We start from the raw sequence: 16,603 nt of genomic DNA, 5'->3' as shown, positions 1-16,603 counted from the left end.
CAAGCGCTTCGCTCGGCGCGGCGCCGAACGCCACCGCCCGCGGGCCTCCGCGGCCCATTCCTGGGCCGTCCCTGGAGCCTCTTCCGGCTGCCACCGCTGGAAAGCCCGGCTCCCGGCATCCTGCGGGGCAGGCGCCGCAGGGAAAAGGCACCGCCCCCGCCGGCCGCGCGTGCGCACACGGCGGCAGCGCCGAGCCAGGAGCGGGGGCGCAGGCTCGCGCCGCCACGCCCGCGCACTCGCGCACGCGCCCCGCCGTCGGCGGGACTCCCGGGGTCCCCAGGTCCCGCCCCTCGAGCTTCGCGCCCCGGCGGCTCGCTGCGTGCGGCCGGCGGTGGGCGGGGTCGCGGGGAGCTCAGGAGGAGGGCGGGGCGGCGACGACGCGGGCGGGCGGGCCGAGTCGGGAGGGCTGCGCCCTCGTGCTGTGGCGACGCTGGGCTTGGCGCTGGTGGAGGCGCCATGGAGGCGGACGCGGCGCCGAACTCGGAGCGGGGCCCGGGCCCCGAGGAGGGCGCGCGGGCCCTGGCCGAGTTCGTGGCGCTGCACGGGCCAGCGCTGCGCGCGTCTGGGGTCCCCGAGCGGTACTGGGGCCGCCTCCTGCACAAGCTGGAGCACGAGGTGCGGGCCGGGGCGGCGCGGGGAGGTCGAGGCGCCTGGCTGGGCGCACTGGGGTTCAGAGCGGGCCCTGGGCGCGCCGGAGGAGCACTGCTCCGGACCCTTCTACTCGGAAGGGTGTGGTCTGCGGGCTGGCCCTTGGACGAGAAGCGCTGGGGTTTGCGGGTTGGAAAGCTCGGCTGGGACCGCTTGGGGAAGGCAGGGAGGCTTCCTGGAGGACACGTGCTGTACTCGAGCGCGTTGCAGGGATCCTTTCCCCACCTGGGCAGGCCTCGGTGAGACAGACGCTCGGGGGTATGTTCCTCTCGGGGAGTTGGGGATGGTGTGGACGGACCAGGCCAGAGTACCAGGCAAGGGTATGATAAAGAAGAGCCAGATGCCGTGATGACCAACTTACATTTTACCTCCCTGGCAGTTTGGGAGTCTCCTGAAAGTGGGGCCGAAGAGTGACTGCCAGGGCCCTGGTCCTGTGGCCCCGGTCCTGCCAGCGTCTGGGGCTGGACCAGGGCTTAGGGGGAACCTGGAACCAAAATGAACTTCGGCTCCTGTTTGTGCACCGAGCCCTGAGCCGATTTCCCCACCTCCGAGCCTCCCTGCACCCCCTCCCCATTGCACAGTTGCGAAAACTGAGTCCCGGGAAGAGGAAGCAACCCCGGAGGTCCGGCAGGCTTCAGATCTGGATGCTCTCAGCCACTGCCTCCCTGTGGGAGGACAGGAGCCCCGTGAATTTGCGTGGCTTTAACTGTTTGGGTCATAAAACCCGCTCAAGTCCCCTCACTTGACTGGAGCCTGACTTGCCCTCCTTTTGCAAATGAAAGGAGATGCTCTGTGGGAGAGAGAGCAGGAATCTAAAGAAAAATGAGAAGGTCTCAGCTGCTTGTGGGTCGTCTCCCCTTTTGTGGGGCAGCTCCATGCTGTTCACCAGCTGCTTTAGCCAGGACCCCCGCAGGGGCTCCCGTGGGTCCTGGCTGGGGGCAGTCTGCTCAGGTGCCAGCAGCCTGTGGGCGCTTCTTTGCTGGAGCCAGGCTGCCTGCTGGGCTCCCTCCAGACGGAACAGTGGTACGGTGGTGCGTGGGATGAGGGGGAACTCCAGGGCCAGGAAAAGGGTGTCCCCTGAGCCTGGACAAACCCCTTCCTCTCAGTTAGTTTCTCCATCTGTAAATTAGGGGTTGGTCCAGGTACTTTCCTGCTCAAGGTGGTAGTTGCTATAAAAAAGACACAATGTCAGGGGCAGGCAGTACATACCTGTCTTTTGTAACAGTGAATTTTCTACCCTCCCCCCGCCCCCAGTGACTTATTCTGCCCGCATTTCCTGAGCCCTGTGCCGGGTGGGAGGGGACCCCAGCTGCTTGTTAGTGGGGTTAAAAGGTCCCTGCGCGTGCTGGGCGAAGAGCGCCATGTGGGAGCACCCAGCTGCAGCCCTGCCAGCAGCAAACCCTCGTTTGGGCAAGTCACTCACCTGGCGGAGTCTCTATCTAGAAAGCAGACTGTCTTGGCAGGGAGGGGACATCGTGGGCAGTGCCCAGACTGGTGCCCTTCTGGCCCGTCTGCGCTTGCGCCACCTGGTGTTTTTCCTGGCCCTCCCTGGCCACTCTGAGTTGTGGGCAGAGCTGTGAGTCACCACTCTGCCTGACCCACCCTGCAGCTGTTCCGAGAGGGAACCTGCTGCTGCTGCGGACCCAGGTGCGGGGGAGGGCGCACGCCAGCAGCCTGGGCACCTGCCCGCGGCGTGGGGCGCCTTCGGTCCCGTGGCAAGGCAGATAAGGGTGCTGCTGCCTCGCCTCGAAAGAAAGTTTCCCTTGGAAAGACAGGAAGTGCTCTAACGTCGGTTTCGGGCCCTCCCCTATCTGTGCGCACCAGGAAGGGACTGTGGTGCCCCCCCCCTCCACAGCTGGGGAGAAGGGAGGCCCTCTACCCCCCAGGCTTCATGCTGCACCCTCCCAGCTCCCTCCCTCCTGTCAGGTTTGGGGGCGATGGCCGGGGTGTTTGGGGCTCTGGTTTGAAGCCCCGGGTATAAACGCCAGCCCTGTGAGCTGCTTTTCTCATCTCTATGCTGGAGGGTCCCATCGTGGCCTGCCCAGCTCTGCGCGGTTAAAGGAGAACCCTGAAAGTGTCTGAGCATTCGCAGGGCTTGGGTCCTTCTGGCTGTTTATGTTCATCATTGACCCTCCCAGCCACCCTCTGAGGTGGTCCTAATATGCTGGTTGTATGCATGGGGAAACCGAGGCACAGTGTGGTTCGGTGACTCATTCAGGGTCCCAGAGCCTGGCTCCAGGGCACCCGAAGCAGCTAACTAGTCCTCACCATCTGCACGGGGCTGGCAGTGGTCCTTTCCAGGGCAAAGTCAAGCCCCACGGCCCTTCCTGTCCCATGCTGACTGGGGACCTCGGGAGACCGGCCCCAAGCCCCCAGGCCATGCTTCCTGCCGGCCCGGCCGCTGCTTGGCTGGGCTGGCGCCGTGGCCACAGCAGGCGCTTGGCCACCTCTCTCCCTCTGGGCTGCCGCCTCAGCTGCCCTGGTGTTGGCCTGGCTCCTCAGGAGAGCAAATTCAGGGTGAGGTCCCTGGCCCCCGACATGCCGAGTCCCGTTTACTTCCAGTGTGACCAGAGCCGCCCCCTCTGCCTCGTGGGCCTCGTTTTCCCCGTAAGCAAGGGGCCAGAGTGGACGTAATTCAGACACGTTGGCAGACCCCGCTCTCAGCATGGGCCCTGAGGGGCAGGTTGGGTCCCAGTTCTGACTGGTCTGTCGAGGAGCCTCAGTTTCCCCACCCGCGAAATGGGTGGATGGGCAGTAAATAGGTCCTGCCTCTCCTGAGGGGTGTTTGACCTGGATCCCAGAAGCAAAAGTCTGGGCTGCGGTCGGGGTTCGGGGTTGGGGAACCCTGCTGACACCCCCCCCCCGCCCCCCGCTGTGGCCCGCAGGTGTTCGACGCGGGAGACATGTTTGGGATCATGCAAGTGGAGGAGGCGGAGGAGGAGGAGGAGGGCGAGGAGGAGGCCGCCCGAGAGGAGGGCAGGAGGAAGGCCAACCCCGGCGGCGAGCGCTGCTACAAGGTCATCGTGACCAATGAGAACGGGCTCCAGGCGGCCGACCCCAACAGGTAGGGGCGGGGCGGGGCTCTCGGGCCAGAGGCCACCCGCCCGGCCAGGGGGACGCAGCGGGTGCAGACGACACTCGAGTGCGTCCTGCGTGACGAGCGCTTGCCTGTGGCCACCGCGTCTCCACCTGGGCTTCGGGGCGTGTCGGTCCTGATACCAGTGACGCTCCCGTGCGGGTCGTGTTGGGCACGGCCCTGACAGCGGCCTACCCGCCATCCGGCGCATCACACGGCAGGTGCTGCGTTCTGACTCTGCTGATGCAGAAACGGGAAGGCCGGTCGGAGGCCACGCACGGTTGGGTCTGGCATCACACCTGCGGCAGGCTCGCTCGAGTACCAGAGCCTCCCCTGGGACTCGGGCCTTGCCGGTCCTTCTGAATTGGAGTCTGGGCGGGGCTTAGGGACTGTTCATCCCGCTCTCGGGGGCTCATTTCCAGGGTGTGAGGAGGGTCAGGGGCTCTGGGTGAGTCCTCGGGGCAGGACATCGAGGCCCAGGGCGGGGCCTGTGCAGGGCTGCAGGGCAGCGCTGGGACGGGACCCTGGGCCCCCCGCCTCCCGAGGGCCCCAGCGGGCCGTCCACCAGGGCGGGCCTGCAGGCGCCTCTGCCCAACTGTGTTGGAAACCGGAGGAGGACACTCTCCGGCCTCTGAGAGTCACGGGGCCCCTGTGTCCAGGCTCCTCCAGGAAGGGGCTGGCCGCCTTCCCCAGCCGCAAGGCAGTGGGCGGGGCCCCACAGGTGATCCCAGCCGCTGAGAGCACCCGCACCTACGCGCTCTCACACAGAAACTTGTAGGCTCTTCCTCCCTAGAAGTTCAGTGCCACCAGCCCCCGTGTGTGCCTGCTCTGTCCCCACCTGCGCGGGCTTGGGAGGGGGTGGGGGAGACTTCCAGTCTGGAGCCCGCTCCTGGGTCTGTCTCCCCTGCGGGCAGGCCCCGCCCTCCAGCCTGTTCCCCGCGCCTGACGCATTCAGCGCCCCGGCGTGCATCTGTCCTGGGGCGTCCCCAGGTGCCCGCCCGGAAGGCCTGGCTCGGCCCGAGTCCCGCGGGCATCAGCTCTGCGGGCGGGCGGGCGGGAACACACCTTCGTTTGTGTCAGGATCTGCAAACAAAACGATGCAGTCGCCCCTCACTGTCCGTGGGGGTGGGCTCCCGGACACCCAGATCCGCAGGGGCTCCTGCCGCTTGTGCAGAAGGGCGTAGTACAGGGCGGGCAAGGTGTGGTAACCGTTGCAAGCAGGCGAAACAGTTTATCTTCCTGTCTTCATTGAGTTACATTACTTCTCTGACCACCGCAAACCTGCCTCGGCCCGCCCTGGGCTGGCCCGGACCCTGTCTTGCCTCACCTCAGAGTATCTGTAACACCCGCTACAGCCGGCGGGTTGTGTCGTGTGAGCAGTGGTTACACTGTGTGTGGGAAACAGTGCCGCACAGGGGCCCGCCTGCACTCACCGCTGCACGCCCGCGCGCAGCCCTCCCAGGCCGGACTGCAGGGTGCACCTCATCGGTAACCACGTAACATTTTTCAGATATTTTCGGTCTCAAGTTGGTTGAGACCTGTGGATACAGAGGGCAACTATGTAGCCCAATAAAATAAACACCGCCGAGCTCGCCACCCAGCCCGAGACCTGGGACGTTTGCTGCTCCTTTAGTCGGAGCACGGGAACGGCGGCGAGGCCGTTTGGGCCGCCCGTCTGGGTGGGGTCGCTGTCTGGGCCTCGTCCTCCCCCTCAGCCCACTGCATAGGGCTCCTCCGGGGAAGCCTGGGGCGTGGGCCCCAGGTGCCGTGGGTGTGGGGATGAGGCCTCTCTGGGAAACAGGCCTCAGCGCCTCCCAGGCAGCTCCCAGGCGTCCCGGGCGTGCGCCGATGAGCTCCACGTGGCCCTCCTTCACGCACGTGCCTGCTGCTGGCCTCCCCGCGTGGGCGGCCTCTGCTTTGGCTGAGCTCCTGCCGTGGGCTGGGCTGCAGGCGGCGAGGCGGCGGGCATGGGTTGGAGTCCGGCGGAGGCCCCTGGCTGCCGGGTGGTTGCTGTGGCCACAGAGCACACGGGGGCTCGGTGTCCAGTCAGCACGTGGTGCGTCCTGTCTCGTTTGATGCTGCATCGGCCGGGTGGCAGGATGGGGGCCCCGCTGCCCTGCTTTAGAGACTGGAGGAGGGAGGGGAACATGTCCGTGGCCCCCCAGTGAGTGGTCGGCAGAGCCCGGATTCCCACCCAGACCCACTGGTGCCCGGGAGACCAGGTCTCGGGTGGGTGCCGCTCCCGGCCACAGCCGCAGGCCTCTTCCTCTTTGCCATCTGCCACCGCTTCCCTGCTTGCTGCACCCGGGGGCGGCCTCACACCCCCCATGGCCTGTGCCCACAGCATCTTCCTCGTCGACCACGCCTGGACATGCCGGGTGGCGCACGCCCGCCAGCAGCTGCACCAGGTGCCCGGCCTGCTGCACCGCATGGCCAACCTGATGGGCGTCGAGTTCCACGGGGAGCTGCCCAGCGCCGAGGCCGTGGACCAGGTGCTGGAGGAGATGTGGAAGTTCAACCAGACCTACCAGCTGTCCCACGGGGTGAGTGGGCGCCCAGCCGACCACCCGGGTGGGTGCGGGCCCGGGTCCTGCTCTGCCAGGCAGGGCCACCCCCAGACGCCCCGGTCGAGGGCCCGGCGGTGTGTGTGGTAGCTGCTCCGGGCTCAGAGTGTGGGCGGTTGGTGCTGGGCCCGTGGGGGGGGCGCAGGCCGGGCGGCCGGGACAGTGCACGAGGGCCATGTGCTCTGCCCGCAGACGGCGGAGGAGAAGGTGCCGGTGTGGTACATCATGGACGAGTTCGGCTCGCGCATCCAGCACTCGGACGCGCCCAGCTTCGCCACCGCGCCCTTCTTCTATGCACCCCAGCAGGTGGCCTACACGCTGCTGTGGCCCCTGAGGGACCTGGACACGGGCGGTGAGTCGGACGCCCGCCCCCGCGGAGGGCCGGCCGGGCCGGGCTCCTGCCACCCCTGACGGGCGCGCGTGTCTCGGTGCAGAGGAGGTGACCCGGGACTTCGCCTACGGGGAGGCGGACCCCCTGATCCGGAGGTGCCGGCTCCTGCCCTGGGCGCCCGCCGACCTGCTGGGCCTCAGCTCCTGCACGCCCGAGCCGCCCGACGAGCACTACCAGGTGGGCCCCGGGGCCCGTGTGCCGCTGGCTTCTGGAATGTTCTGCACCCAGTCACCAGACGTTACCGAACAGCCCCTGGCTGGCTGCTGTCGGGGCGGAGAGGAGTTTGGGAGCAGCTGAGAGGCGGGGGCTCAGAGCTCCGGAGTGAGTGAGCGGCCGGGTTTGCGCCCATGGGCGTCAGGCCCGAGCTCTGCCCCCAGGGTGTGACGCCGGGAGCCGCCCTGCCCCCTGCCGGGGGCCCACGGGTCCTGTCCTGTCACCGGCGGTGCTGGGCTGCGCTCACCGGGCCGAGAACCCCGCGTCTCAGTGCGCCCAGGGGGGCGAGGCCTGGGAACGGCCTCGGGACTGGGCCTTCCTGGTCTCCAGCGTATTTGTTAAAGGGACACGAATCACAATGTTTTGTCTTCTCGGGTGGCCTGGACTGGCCGGGGTGGGCACATGGGAGGCCGGACACTGGGACAGTGCCCCGGCCATTCATTCTCGTCCTGCCCTCCCAGGCCCCAGGCCGCCGGCACTAGTCGGTTATCAGGTACCGCGTGACAGGTCATAGCAGCCTCAGAGAGCACACGCGTGTCAACCCTGGAGTCTGTGCGGGGCAGGGGTCACCCAGCGGCCTGCGGCCTCTCCTCGGGCACAGTCCTGGAGGCCTCACGGGGCTGAGGACCCGCGTCCATGCCTGGCCCAGCGGTGCTGGCCAAAGGCAGGGGGATGGGGTGGCTGGAGCGGCCTCACGAGGTGGCGGCCACCTGCCCCCAGAGCTGGTGCCCCGGGGCAGTGAGGAGGAAGCCGCAGGGCCCTGGATCAAATTGCCAGGATTCTTCCGCTCTCATTGGTTAGACGCAACTCCGCCCACGTGGGGGGGGGTGCACAATTAAGTTCTGTTAAAGGGCGTGTCCAAGTTGGTGGGCGTGGCTTAAGCCACCGCACTGGGAAGGCTTGGAACAGCCCCCGGGGGCTCCCTGAGGACCAGGAGCCCCTCCCAGGGCAGACAGGGCCCCCCTCAGCCGCCTGTGGTTTGGAGGCAGCCTTGGGAAGATCGAAAACAATGTTTACATCAGCACCTGCGCCTCCAGCCCCACACCCGGGGAGGGAGTGGTGGGAGGGGCCGGGGGGCTCTGGTGAAAGGCGCCAGGTGAGGTCTGGGGGTGCCCCCGAGACCCTCAACCCTGGTCTGCCCAGGTGGGGGTTCGAGTTCACGGGCCTCCTTTCTCACAGCTGTTTCCGCCTCCGGCATCCTCCCTTCCAGGCCATTTTGGAGGAAAACAAGGAGAAGCTGCCAGTGGCCATCGACCCGGTGGCGCGTCCCCGTGACCACATCTTCAAGTGCGTGGCCCCCCTCCGCCTGCAGGGCACCTCTGCCCCGGCCCCTTTGCACACGTGCTTGCTCGCGATCACGCGCGTACACACACACACACACAGGGCAGCACTCAGTAGGTCCGCTCTGTCCTGGGGACACTGCAGTGACCGACGTGCCAGAGGTGGCGTCCGTAGGGTCACAGAGGAAAACACGGAAAGTGAGGCCCGAGCAGGGAGCTCCAGAGGGACAGGGTTTGAACCCACCCCTGGTGGATGGGGGGGGGGGGGTGGTCGTGAGGATGCCGGGCGGGCGCTGGACCGGCCCACAACTGGTTCCCACCAGCTCTGCCCAGTCCACAGGTGTGGGTGCTGTGTCCCCCACCCGTCCACACGGGACTGCCCTGCACGCCGGGTTCTCAGTGTGTGTTCCTCTCGTCCTGGTGTGAAAACACAGGCCCCTGTGCACGCTGACCCCCCGCAGGCTGGGAGCCCGTGCTGAGAGGGACCTGCTGGGCGCCCAGGGAGGGCACGGGGGCTGCCGGGAGGGGGTGGACGGGTTCTGTGCAGCCAGGCAGGCCAGCCCAGGCCCCGCACGGCGGCCACGAGCGAGCTCCAGGGCAGAGCAGGCCTCCCCGGGCACCTGTCTCAGCTGCACGCTCACCCGCCTGCAGCCGGGGCTCCAGCTCCCTTCTCGGGGGCCAGATTCTTTGTGTGTCTGCAGGGGGGGGTGGTGCCGACCTGCCCCTGTGTCCCACGTGTGCGACACCCGGCTGCCCGGTCTCGTTTTCACGCCCCCCGCACCCTCCTGCTACAGGGTCTACACAGATGTGCAGCAGGTGCTCCGCCACCTCACCCACCCTCGCTTCACCTTCACCCGGAGCGAGGCGGACGCCGACATCCTCTACAACTTCTCTCACTTCAAGGACTACCGGTGAGGAGCCCCCCGCCCTCCACCCCCCGCCCCCACCCGCCGGGCCCTGGCAGCGGCCTCCCACCCCTCGCTGCAGCCCCTGAGCCCCTCCCGCCGCCACCGCCCGGCCGCAGGAGGCTCAGCCAGGAGAGGCCGCACGTGCTGCTGAACCAGTTCCCCTGCGAGAGCCTGCTCACCGTGAAGGACTGCCTGGCCTCCGTTGCGCGCCGGGCGGGCGGCCCCGCAGGCCCGGCCTGGCTGCCCCGCACCTTCAACCTGCGCACCGAGCTGCCCCAGTTCGTCAGCTGCTTCCAGCAGCGGGAGAGGCGGTAGGCGCCCCCCACCCCCCTGGCCCCGCCCCCCCCCCCCCGGGGGTCCCAGCCTCGCCCAGGGCGCACGCAGCCCCCTTGGCTCCAGCGGACGCCTCCGTTACTCCCCGAGGCCCAGCCTCTGACCGGCCTTGGGGGGGGAGGGTGGTGGGGTCTCTCTGCCGCCCTGGTCCCGGGGAGATGTGGCCCGGGAGGGTGGTCTGGGTCCAGGCCAGCCAGCCCCTCTGCCCCCAGGGGCGAGGACAACCACTGGATCTGCAAGCCCTGGAACCTGGCGCGCAGCCTAGACACCCACGTCACCAAGAGCCTGCACAGCGTCATCCGGCACCGGGAGAGCAGCCCCAAGGTGGGTCCTGGCTGGGGGCGGGGGCCCCGGGTGCACAGACGGGCCCCTGGGCAGTGTGGGGCTTGGGGGGCGCCTCGGTGTGGCGCTGGTGGGCCACTCTGAGCTCATGGGGGTCCCTGAAGCCCCCACCCCACCGCCCTGCCAGCAGGGAGGGGCCCGGACGGTCTGTGAGAGGAGAAGCCTCAGTCAGAGCCGTGGGAGGTGTGTCCGATCTCCGAGGCCCCCGTGGCGCACCACTCGTGGTCACGCGGCAGGAGGGAGATGGCCAGGTGGGACGGGGGGCACCGCAGACTGGAGCCGTGGGCTCCAGGTTATGCACCTGGGCAGAGGCCGAGGGGCGCGGGCCACGGGGCTTTCCGGTCGTGCAGTGGGCAGCCGGCAGAGTTCAGGCTGAGAATGAGTTCGGCTTCCAAAACCTGAAACCCGGTGGGGCCTTTTGTCCCCACCAAAGTAGAGGAGACGAGTCGTCCCAGGTGGACACGGGCTGGAGACGCAGAGGGAGAAGGGAGGCGTGGGCTGCAGCCCCCACACCACGGGGCCAGGAGGGGCCGCGGGAGCACACCGTTCCTTGGGACATGGGGACAGCGACTGCGGAGGCCCGGGGCGCCCGTGTCCCGGCCCAGGTGAGGGCGGCGCCCCCGTGAGCCTGCGCCGTGCCTTCCAGGTGGTGTCCAAGTACATCGAGAGCCCGGTCCTGTTCCTCCGGGAGGACGTGGGGAGGGTCAAGTTCGACATCCGCTACGTCGTGCTGCTGCGGTCGGTGAGGCCCCTCAGGCTGTTCGTCTACGACGTGTTCTGGCTGCGCTTCTCCAACCGGTAACTGGGGGGCCCGGCGGGCCGGGGCGAGGGGTGGGGGCCCCTCGGGTGCGGGTCAGACCCCCTGTGCTGGAGCGCCTTCGCCACACCCCCGCACAGGGACCCCCCGCGCCTGCCTCAGCCCCCGGGAGGGATGTGAGCGGGCCGTGTCAGACGGGCGCTGACCCTGGGGGGTCACGGTGACGTTTGTGGGCCCCGGGGGAGTCCCTGTAGTGGGCTGTGAGGGGCCATGGGGGGCCCGGTGCCCTGCCCGGGGGACCCACTCAAGGGTGTGCCCGCTTCTCCTGCAGGCCCTTCGCCCTCAACGACCTGGACGACTACGAGAAACACTTCACCGTCATGAACTACGACCCGGAAGTGGTGCTGAAGCAGGTACGGGCCTGGCAGGGCCTGGGGAGGAGAGGGTGGTTCACGCAGGCCAGCCCTCCAGCGGTCAGCCTGTGTGCGGGGCGGGCTGTGCAGACTGTCCGAGGGGCTGCCCTCCGGCCCCTGCGTGATCTGGAGCCGCCCATGGCCCGGAGCACACGCGTGGGGTGAGATCCCCGGGGAGGCCGCAGGGCGTGGGAGCCGAGCGGTTGGGCCTTGCCCAGGAGCACGGCCTGCCTTCCGCTCAGAGCCGGCCGGGCACCAGTGCAGGCGGGGATGGGGAGGCCCAGGGGTGGGTGTCACGGGGCCCCACGTGGCAGGCGTGGGCGGAGGCGGGAGGGCTGCTGTCCCCGGAGAAGCCCTGGCTCCCCGCCGACCCAGTGGAGAATCCCAGGTCGGTGAGCCCGTTGGCGTGCGGGCAGCGCTGTCAGGGACGGGAGAGCGAGCACAAGGGTGGCCAGGGCCCCCCTACCCCTCCCACCACTGTGTGGCCAGAGAGCCTCAGGCCAAGAGAAGAGGCCAAGAGCCCGAGTCCCTCGTTGTGAGGACGGACTGCACGTGGCTGGTGGGTGGGGGGAGGGGTTACACAGGGATCCACGGGGAAGGTGGTGCCCGCTTCTCCCCAGGGAGACATGACTGCCCAGACGTGGGTGTGGGTGTGGGGGTCTGTCCCCCAAATCCTCATCCTGCCCCGGACTCCCTCTGCCCGCTGTGCACACGAGTCTCCGGGGAGGCAGGCAGGCACCCAGCCAAAGCCGTTCCATGGGCTTCCTCTCTGGGCACCGTGGGCCCTCCCCTCCCCCTCCCAGGCCTCGGGGTGACCCCACCGTCTCAGGGTTGTCCTCTTCCCAGCCAGGGGGGCTGATCCTCACAGACTCCCAGGCTCCACCACCCCCCCCAGCACTATCACAGTTTGCCCATCGTTCAGGGGGCCCGGCGGCCTCACCGGACCGGGCTCAGGACCACCAGGCCCCGAGAGAGGCTGCCGTCCTTCGCTTCTGGCCTTCAGTGTTAGTTGTTAGATGCAGTGGTGAGGGTCCCCTCTGGCTGCTCATTCCCAGCTGGGAGCTAAGTGTTCGAAGGCATTGCCTGGCAACCGGGACGCTGTAGTCGCCGGCCACAGCAGCAGAGCAGCCTCTGGATTCTTCCTGTGCCATCTCCCGCGACAGCCCCGCCTGGTTTCTCCCCCCGCCCCGCACTGTCTGGGCGCCTGCCGCAGAGGGGCATTAGGGCATGGCTCCTTTCAAGGGAAGGGCATCAAACCCCAGCTGCCCAACTGGGGACCTGGCCCGCAACCCAGGCAGGTGCCCTGACTGGGACTCGAACCGGCGACCTTTCCGTCTGCCAGCTGGCTCTCGGTCCACTGAGCCACACCGGCCAGGGCACGTCTTGGCTCTTCGCAGCAGGAGTTGATCCCTGAACAAGTCGAAAGGCCGTCCTGCACGTTCAGGTTCTTGCGTGAACCGGGTGCTGTTGGACAGGCCCTCCCACAGCCGCCGCCTCCTGCTGAGCGCCCTGTGCCCACAGTTGTCCCCGCGCCCCAGGACACTGCTGGACGTCCGTTGTCCCTGGGGAACTCGTGTCTTCCTGCCATGCTGGGACTGTGCCATCCCGAGGGTCACGTGTCTCTGGAAGCCCCCTGGGGGGGGGGGACATGTGTCGGGGGGCGCGAACGTTGGGTCTCCGTGGGGAGCCCAGCCTGGTTCTCTCCCGGGGAATCCCGTGCTGATCACAGCCGGCCGCTCAGGTGCATTTGGGGCAAAGTCTCAGCCTGGGGAGACGCTGCTGCCCTCAGGCCCTGGGATCCATCCGCCCGGCCCTGGTCCCAGCGGACACGGGTCCGGGGCTGCTCCCTCCACACCGTCCTGGCTCGGGCGCGGGGACCTGTCGGCCCGACCTCACGGCCGGCCAAACCCATAGTGAGTCCTATGTCGTGCGAGGCTCACGGCGGCCCTGCAGGGTGTGCCGGGCGGGGAGCGTGGTCCCGTTTCGTGGATGACAACACTGAGGCACCGAGAAGTAAACCCACGATGTGACCGGGGTCGCACCCAGTCTCCTGCCCCCCGGGGTGGGACGGGCAGGCGGCTGCAGGGGGGCTGTGACCCCAGTGGGCGTCGGGCCCCGTCGAGGCGGGCAGAGCGAGACGGACCCTGTGTCTGTGGCAGGTGCACTACGATGAGTTCATCCCCGAGTTCGAGAAGCAGTACCCAGAATTCCCCTGGCAGAGCGTCCAGGTAGGCCCTGAGCACAGTGCGGGGGGGTGGGGGGTCTCCTCTGGGTGGTCCTGCTCCTCCCCGAGGCTGGTGAAAGAGGTGGTGTGGGGCGCGGAGGGCTCCCGGGGGGAGAGCTAGAGGGGCGCTCAGGGCACCCTCGGGACGGCTGGACAGCTGCTGGCTGGCTTCCACTCGTGGAGGGGGCCCTTCAGCTGCTCCGCCCACCTGGGTGCAGAGGGAGCCGGGGGCTTCAGGGCAGGCGACGCAGGCAGGCGGGTGCCAGGAGTGAGGGGCCAGGCTTCGGGCAGAGGGGCTGTGGCCAGGTCTGGAGACACGCAGGGGCGTTGAGGGGGGTGACTCGGGCCATTTGGGGGCTGGGGCTCCGGAAGGGGCCGCAAACCCCAGGTTGAGAGTCCACTCTGGGGAACTGGTCACGACGCCAGAGCCGGTGCCCTGACCCAACCCCCTGCCGCCCCCAGGCCCAGATCTTCCAGGCCTTCAGGGAGCTGTTCCAGGCGGCCTGTGCCAAGCCCCCCCCACTGGGCCTCTGTGACTACCCTTCGTCCCGGGCCATGTACGCCGTGGACCTCATGCTCAAGTGGAGCAGCCACCCGGATGGTGAGGGAGCGAGCGCCCCGAAATCACCCAACACCGTGGGCCAGTGCCCCCGGCCCCATCAGGGGACAGAGAGGGTGTCGCTGGTCAGGGCAGTCTGGGTCGTCCTTTGCCTCCAGCTAGCGAGACATCGGGGTCTGCAGAGGCCCCCACTGAGGAAGGGGGGAGGGGGATGGGGGAGGGGGAGCAGCCGACCCCCTGCCGAGCCCGCAGCTCCACTTCCTGTGCGAGTCCGCTGGCGCTGGGGCGGGCGGGCGTGGGGGCAGAGGCCCTCAGCCCCGCCCCTGCAGGAGCAGCGCCCCGCCCCTGGCCCCCGGGTCCCGGCCCCGCCTCCCTGGAGTGAGGTGCCCTGTGCTCGGTGCCCCCAGGAAAGCGCGTGATGCAGCCACAGATCCTGGAGGTGAACTTCAACCCGGACTGCGAGCGAGCCTGCCGGTACCACCCGACCTTCTTCAACGACGTCTTCAGCACCTTGTACCTGGACGAGCCCAGCGGCTGCCACACCACCCGCCTGCTGTAGGTGCTGCGGCCCTTCCGCCGGATCTCGGGCGGGTCCAGCCTCAGGCCTCCGAGCTGCTCCTGCAAGGCCCCCTCCGCCTCTCCCCTCCCCCTGGGCACCGGAGGGCCGGGTCCGGCTCCGCCCCTGGGGTGCAGGCCCCGCCCCCCACGCAGGTCAGGGGCAGGGCCGTCACACTCCCCTCCGCCCTGGCTGCGCGGTGGCTCCTCCCAGCCCAGCCCGGGCCTCAACGCTGAGTGTCTGGTTTCTGGGCTCCCGTGTTTCCCGGGGTGTCAGCGAAAGGGGTTTGGGGCACGTGACGGGGTGTTCTCCGGGAGCCCGGGCGTGAACGCGGCCAGGCTGGCTCTCATCCAGGGAGCCTGCTCATGTACCGCGGCCCCTCCAGAGCGAGGGTCAGGCCCCCACACTCCTCCCCCAGGGCCCCGTGTGACAGGCGCCCCCAGAACTCACTGGGGAGCCTGCCTGCCAGGCGCAGCCTCTGACCCCGCGCTCACCCCAGCGCGGGCCGAACCTTCACCAGCAAACCTGCGAGTTCTGGGGCAGCAAGCCCCCCGCCTCTTGTTGCTGATGCCTTGCCGTTCAGCAAGGGCCCACCCGTCCTGGCCCCGGGGGTCCCAGGGCCTGACTACAGCCGAGGTTCCGCCCTGGTCTGAGTGTGGGCAGCGCTTTTCCAGGGGACCGGCGTGGGCACCAGAGCACCGGGCAGTGGAGGGATTTCAGGTGATTGCACCGAGAACTTCACGGCAGTCCGATGCCATCTCCCCCTGGGGCCTGGAGTCAGAATGTTGGTTTACTGTTACTCTTTCATTTATGGGAAGAAAATAGAAAATCTCGTTCTCAATGTTGTTTCTGAAACTCGGGGTCAGCGCACGGTGGGGCTGCAGTGTACCGGGCCCGCTCCCAGGGCGGCGGGCCGGCGGCTCCCCACGCAGAGGGGGCTGCCTGCCAAGTGTCACTGTGTGCATGTCGAGGGTGGGGGAGCGTGTTTCATTCCGGAGCGGAGAGCACTCCCTGTGGCAAAGCTGGACTGGACTGTGCCGCCCGTCTCCACGGGGTGGCGTCGGGCCATCCTCTCTGTTGACCAGACCCTCAGCCCGTCCCTCCGGCCAAGCAGCAGCCGTGCAGCAGGCAGGACACCTCATCTCAACCGCTGTCGTCTGCCCCCGTCTCAACTGGATGTGTACCCCAATAAAGTCTGCCTTCTGCACTCAGGCCTCCCTGTCTGGGGGGACCGGGGACCACCGGCCGGCATGCTGTCGGCGGCCTGCCCTCTGGTTGCGGAAGAAGAAAACCGAAACGTGGAGATGCAGGACACGAGAGATCGGGTGGTGTCCTGGTCAGCAGCTCCACCGGCTAGAGCATCGTCCCCATATGCCAAGGTCGTGGGTGTGGTCCCTGGTCGGGGCACAGACGGGGATCTCGACCAAGGAAGGCATCACGAGTGGAAGGACAAATCGATGTTTCTCTCAAATCAATAAATTTCAAAAACTGGGAAAACAGAGAAAGCGGATGGTCTTCAGGGCTCCAGGTCCCCGTTCCGGGGGCTGGGGCATCTGCAGATTCGGTGTCTGACAAGGATGACAAGGGCCCACTTCCTGGTTCACAAACGGTCACTTCGCCATGTCCTCCCACTTAGAAGGGGTGAGGGAGCCCTGGGGCCTCCCAGTGGGGCACGAATCCCCGCCCCAAAGGCCCTGCCCTCGTGGCCTTGTCACCCCCAAAGGCCCAGCCTCCTGACACTATCACATTGGGGTCAGGATTTCAGCACATGGATTTGGGGGACCCACCCTCAGAGCAGACTGCAGCAGTTCCCTGACCCAGAGTTTGATTCCCCATTGCTGGTCTCGCTTCAGAGCGGAAGTGGTAGGGACGGGGGGAGCTGAGGCCCACCCGGGCATCCTGACTGATGCCTGGGAACCTCTGTCCTCAGGTGAGCCCCAAGTCAGCCGCAGCACTTAACACTGGAGGCCCAGGACTGACTCTGTGCCCGTGTCCTCATCCTGGCTTTAGGGGACAGTCAGAGGCCCTAACTGCTGAAGGGGTGGCCAGAGGGTGCGGGGAGCTGATGCACAGTGGTGTGTGGGAGCTGCAGGCCAGCGCAGTGTCGCCCCCTGGAGGTTTCAGCATGAAACAAGGCAGAGGCCCTCCCACAGCCAGGCAGCTTGTGCCCAGGCAGGTTCTCCCAGGGAACTGCCCTGTGAGGGGCCTTCCTGTGGCCCAGGATGGGGCTGGCACCAGGCTACTCGCCCAGCTGCCACAGGGACCGTCCTCCATGCTCCCAGTTCACCTGAAACCCAGCTGCCCAGGACACTCCTGGTGGGGGCACGGTCAGTGGGGCC

The 16,603-nt window shown here is 67.9% G+C and overlaps 1 protein-coding gene across 2 annotated transcripts; it reads left to right on the top strand.

The window, feature by feature from the left end:
• The first annotated feature begins 377 nt into the window (after positions 1-377).
• On the top strand, positions 378-15,522 carry TTLL12 (tubulin tyrosine ligase like 12). 2 transcript variants are annotated; one of them, XM_028532403.2, is made up of 14 exons: positions 378-615; positions 3,534-3,712; positions 6,069-6,267; positions 6,481-6,640; positions 6,723-6,856; positions 8,103-8,179; positions 8,967-9,083; positions 9,197-9,391; positions 9,626-9,737; positions 10,402-10,553; positions 10,844-10,925; positions 13,085-13,153; positions 13,612-13,750; positions 14,116-15,522. In XM_028532403.2, exons 1-14 carry the CDS (start codon positions 457-459, stop codon positions 14,265-14,267), a joined length of 1,926 nt encoding a protein of 641 aa, XP_028388204.1. In that variant the 5' UTR covers positions 378-456; the 3' UTR covers positions 14,268-15,522. The 2 variants fall into 2 exon arrangements, with proteins under 2 accessions (XP_028388204.1, XP_035875615.1); XM_036019722.1 differs by lacking the exon at positions 378-615 and adding an exon at positions 1,963-2,058.
• The last annotated feature ends 1,081 nt before the right edge of the window (positions 15,523-16,603 follow it).

The sequence above is a fragment of the Phyllostomus discolor genome, chromosome 2 (genome assembly GCF_004126475.2).
Source record: "Phyllostomus discolor isolate MPI-MPIP mPhyDis1 chromosome 2, mPhyDis1.pri.v3, whole genome shotgun sequence".
Classification (NCBI taxonomy): Eukaryota; Metazoa; Chordata; class Mammalia; order Chiroptera; family Phyllostomidae; genus Phyllostomus; species Phyllostomus discolor.
Note: the sequence above shows the minus strand (reverse complement) of the source record. Positions and strands in the feature narration are given on the sequence as shown.

Bases quoted from the DNA above. Each gene is read 5' to 3' on its own strand.
- TTLL12 (XM_028532403.2), top strand. From the start codon at position 457: ATGGAGGCGGACGCGGCGCCGAACTCGGAGCGGGGCCCGGGCCCCGAG. The intron at 6,857-8,102 runs GTGGGCCCCGGG...CCTCCCTTCCAG, and splicing joins CGCCCGACGAGCACTACCAG to GCCATTTTGGAGGAAAACAA. The intron at 13,751-14,115 runs GTGAGGGAGCGA...CGGTGCCCCCAG, and splicing joins GTGGAGCAGCCACCCGGATG to GAAAGCGCGTGATGCAGCCA.